Source organism: Sinocyclocheilus rhinocerous, unplaced genomic scaffold (assembly GCF_001515625.1).
Source record: "Sinocyclocheilus rhinocerous isolate Xijiao unplaced genomic scaffold, SAMN03320098_v1.1 scaffold1507, whole genome shotgun sequence".
Lineage (NCBI taxonomy): Eukaryota > Metazoa > Chordata > Actinopteri > Cypriniformes > Cyprinidae > Sinocyclocheilus > Sinocyclocheilus rhinocerous.
Window position 1 is genome coordinate 7865 of NW_015659940.1, and position 4607 is coordinate 12471.

The 4607-nt window shown below is 38.8% G+C and overlaps 1 protein-coding gene across 1 annotated transcript in view; it reads left to right on the top strand.

Moving 5' to 3' along the window:
* Window positions 1-1226: 1226 nt before the first annotated feature.
* The window catches only part of LOC107724559 (ubiquitin thioesterase otulin-like), a gene marked incomplete at its 5' end in the record, with an annotated part of 17233 nt that continues 13852 nt past the window's right edge, over window positions 1227-4607 (top strand). Inside the window, 2 exons of the mRNA XM_016533533.1 lie at window positions 1227-1400; window positions 2963-3259. Of these exons, the coding sequence (XP_016389019.1) occupies window positions 1227-1400; window positions 2963-3259 (471 nt within the window). The remainder of the gene's footprint in view (window positions 1401-2962; window positions 3260-4607) is intronic.

Below are 4607 nucleotides of genomic sequence, written 5' to 3' on the forward strand. Positions count from 1 at the left end.
ACTGGTTAGTTGGATAAATTATATGTATAATTTTAAAGTAAACTTCACTAACTTTATTTGTGACACAGAACATGCTTCACGGTTGGGATGGTGTTCTTGGGATTGTACTCATCCTTCTTCTTCCTCCAAACACGGCGAGTGGAGTTTATACCAAAAACTTCTATTTTGGTCTCATCTGACCACATGAAACTTCTCCCATGCCTCTTCTGGATCATCCAGATGGTCTTTGGCAAACTTCAGACTTCAGACCTGGACATGTGCTGGCTTGAGCAGGGGGACCTTGCGCGCGCGGCAGGATTTTAATCCATGACGGTGTAGTGTGTTACTAATGGTAACCGGTGAGACTGTGGTCCCAGCTCTCTTCAGGTCATTGACCAGGTCCTCCCGTGTAGTTCTAGGCTGATCCCTCACCTTTCTCAGGATCATTGATACTCCACGAGGCGAGATCTTGCATGGAGATGGTTGCTGCACGACCAGTTTGAAAGTTCTGTGCGACTGCCACTAGGGGGAGAAATGCGACAGTCGTGTCCGAATGTCGTGTGCAGTGGCAAGCCGCCTTACGGTCTAGCCGCAAAAGGTCAAATATTTTAACGCATCCGAAGCTCAAATCGGATCCGAATTTTCCGCATACGCATATGATCGGAAGTCCACGCAGCTCCCGCACTACTCTCCATTGGAAATGAATGACTTCCGGTCGATCGTTTGTCGGAAATAGTGGAAAGGCAGCTTCAGGGAGACATTAATGTAAAGTAACAATAAATTAAATGAATGTTAAATAAATAAAATTAATGTAGAAGCGGCCAAATCAGTCAGCAGGACACCAGGATTTTTCTTTACTGCAGGCTGTGCACACGTCGCTGTAAAATAATGCAGTCGGGTCGGACTCTTATTGTAATTTTGGTCATATTGCCGACCCCTAGTCCATACGGCATATGTTAATGTCTGTTATTTTACTATCATCGAGATACTATTATAGTTTTAGTTTTATGTTTTTTAATAATTTTTTATTTGGATATTTTTTTTATTTTATTTTATTTATAATCTAAATGAAAATGAGAGATTTTACTTTGGCAACTAAGTGAATTAAAATAAGTTTAGGTTTTTATATTTTATTGTATTTCAGTTAACGTTTATTTTAAGTAACAAAAATGTTTTTAAAATTATTTTTTTATTGTTTTAGTGTTAGTTAACTAATAACCCGAGTTAATTTCTCTATTCTATTACAGCACTATTGATATGGACAAACCTGAAGTAATGGATTCTGTGAACGATCTAGAGAAGAATGAAAAGTTTGCAGATCAAGAGCACGAGACTACAGAACCCGTTCAGAATGGCCTGGACTCCACATGTGCCTCAGTGTCATCAAGCCCCACTGAGAAAACCAGACTCACTGGACCAAGGTTAGTACTTCCTGCTATTCATTATTATTACCATTAGGTGGTGCAAAACTCCCAGTATAAAAGACAGAGTTCATAATAGTGTTCAGTGACTAAGTTTAGTTATTAGTTTGCTGTGTGTACGCACTAAGAGTGTAATCACACTTGCCATGATAGAAATAGATAAATTGACAAAAAGGGAAGCTTATGTGCCATGCCAAAGCAAACAACTGGCAATAAAGTACAAACACTAGTAAAGTACAATGTAGCAACAATGTCAACTTTAGTTGCTGTAATTGTTTTAAATGAGCCACTGTTAATTTAAACACCAAGCGTTAGTTATTTCATGGCTTTGTCTACTTCCTGTGGGTAATAATGTACAGTATATATAATGTTTTAATGTGTGATTACGCCACATGGTGTATCAGGTCTAAGCAGTGTTTATGCAGAAGTTCTTCAAGCAATTCTTCAAGACAGTTGCTGTCTGAACAGCGTTCCTTTCAACTTTATTTTGGGAACATTTTTATGGTTGTAGATTATAGTGACCGTTGGCATAATTTACAGGGCTCAACGGTAAGGATTTTTCTGCTGGGCCAGTGGTTAAAATTTTCACTTGCCCCACCAATATTTTAATAAATAGAGGACCAAACCTGCAGAAATAAAAAAATATATAGATAAATAAATAAATAAAATGACAGGAAAATAAATAAAGAAATAAATGACTTGATAAAAACAAATATAGTTCATTTGTAATACAATTTAACTCAGAATTTATTTTTTATTACCTTTTTCCTGTATGTATTATAATATGTATTTATTTTTACATTTATTTTTATTCTTTTGAACTTTTTACATAGTCTCGCATTTATTTAATTTATTTATTTATGTATGTATTTATTTATGTTTAAATGTATATATGCATTTATTTATTTTTTATATTTATTTATTCCCACATGTATTTATTTCCAGATGTATTTATTCATTTAGAGCTCATGCAGAAGCGTAAGTCAAACTAACGATAGAGAGTTTGCTACAGGATGAGTCAGATCAACTGGAGAGTTGCAAGATATTTTCACAGATCCACATTATTATGTCGAATTATTTTATAGCGACTGAATTCAGCTATTTATCCTCATAGTTTCGTCATTAAGCCCGGAACCATCAACGTCGTCGATGAGTTTCTAGGTTGATGACGCCTCTAGACACACTCGGTGGAGGTTTCTAAGGCTTGTGTTCATTTTGTAATAAGAGGGAAAATTGTGACTCCCAAAAGCGTTGTGAGTTTAAGTTTTAAGACTATGAAATGGCCACATTAAAGCATTATACGTGTGTGTGTGTGTGTATTACTTTAGAATCATGTGACACTGAAGACTGGAGTAAAGGCTACTGAAAAAAAAAAAAAATATTAAAAATAAAAACATTAAAAAATGTTTTTTTCATAAAAAAGCAATAAAATATTAACAAACATTAAGTATAAAAAATGCAACTTCAAAATAATTAGAAAACATGACTAAAAATTTTGAGATACCAGATTGTCCTCCTTGTCAGAATTGCCCAATAACCACTCTATCATTTCTTGTTTACAGTGATTCAGTTGCTCTAGAAGACACTGAGGTCATAGGTGAGATTCCTGTGTTGAGCGAGGCAAAATTAGTGGAAGCAGTTAAAGAAGTAAAAGATGCAGAAACTGGACCTCAACAAACAGAAGACGAAAAGGAGAAACAGGAAAAGGAAGCTAGTGCTGCACAGAAAAACGAAGGAAAAGAAGACACTTCTGCCACCCCAAAATCAGAGATCCTTTTCAGCAGTGGCACAGTAGAGGTGAAGCTGATACAGAAAGATACAGAAGAGAGTGTGGAGGAAGTGCACGAGGCATTGGATGAGTATGTGTCACTCTTTTATTCTGGTTTCCAGCAATACCTTTAGTTTGGAAAGCAGATGGTCAAAGCATTTGGACACCAGAATCAATTGTTAATTAGACAAATTAATGACGAGACAAGATTATGCAGGATTGTGAGTATAGTCTTGCAACCAGTGCCGGCCCATCCCAACAGGCGGTACAGGCGGTCGCCTAGGGCCCCGCCTTGACTTTGATGTCAAACATTATTGATCTGCAGCGCTCCTTTAAGTCAACACACATACATATGATGCGATTTAAATTTTTCCTTTCTCTTTGAAGTGTTACAAGCTCTTGGTGCATAAAGAAGATCTGTAAAGTTGCAAAGACTAAAGTCTCAAACCCAAAGAGATATTCTTTATAAAAGTTAAGAGTCAACCACACCTACCTAAAACGGCTCGTTCTAACACGACCCCATATGTCTACGTCACGATGTGGTAATATTTGCATAACGCCGCCCAAATGTTCACGCAAAGAAAGAAGGTGTAACTTTTATTCTTGCTGTAGTATTGTTGCTGCCGCCATGTCGAGACGCTGTGTGTTTTATTGTGAAAGCGAAACTACTTTGTTTGGTCTTCCAAAAGAGGACGATATCTGCTTCGTCATGCCTGGAGCTGATCCGTGCTGGTTGCTGAGGAAATACTACAACTTTGCGCTGTGGATCGGCGGATCGGCTTTCACTGTGGACGAAGCGGAGTCCAGCCCGGGGTCGTCACATGTGGTTGCGGCAAGCCCGCCGGACGCTCCTTCGTCGAATCCGCTAGCCGCGCCGTTCTCTAGCCCGCCGGCTGTTCCTCACTCTAGCTCGCCGTGTGTTTCGTTGTGAACTACTTTGTTTGGTCTTCCAAAAGAGGACACAACTAGAAATCAGTGGTTAAGTTGTATTTACAACACTGTTCCAGAACACTTCAACCCAAATATTCAGATGTGTGCAGCGCATTTTATGGAGGACTGTTTCCTGATCCTGGAAGAGTAACGTTAGACTAAAATGCCGGCAGTTCTGACTCACGTAAATACGTTTTCTCATTTCTCCGATCACAAATGCAGACATGGTTTTATGTTTACGCGGCGCGATGCAACGCGTAAAAAGACAGTTATAATCCGTAATTATGTCCCCACTGGATGCAACAAATGCCTCGTTTGTAATGGGTTTTATGGGTTTTAAATCGTCGCTCCGGCCGGACAGGGCATCACAATATGGTAAGGGACGTAACATTTCCGCCACACGCTTGAGGTATTCGGCCAATCACAACACACTGGATAGCTGGCCAATCACAGCACACCTCGCTTTTCAGACCGATGAGCTTTGTAAAAATCGACGCATTTCAGAAAGG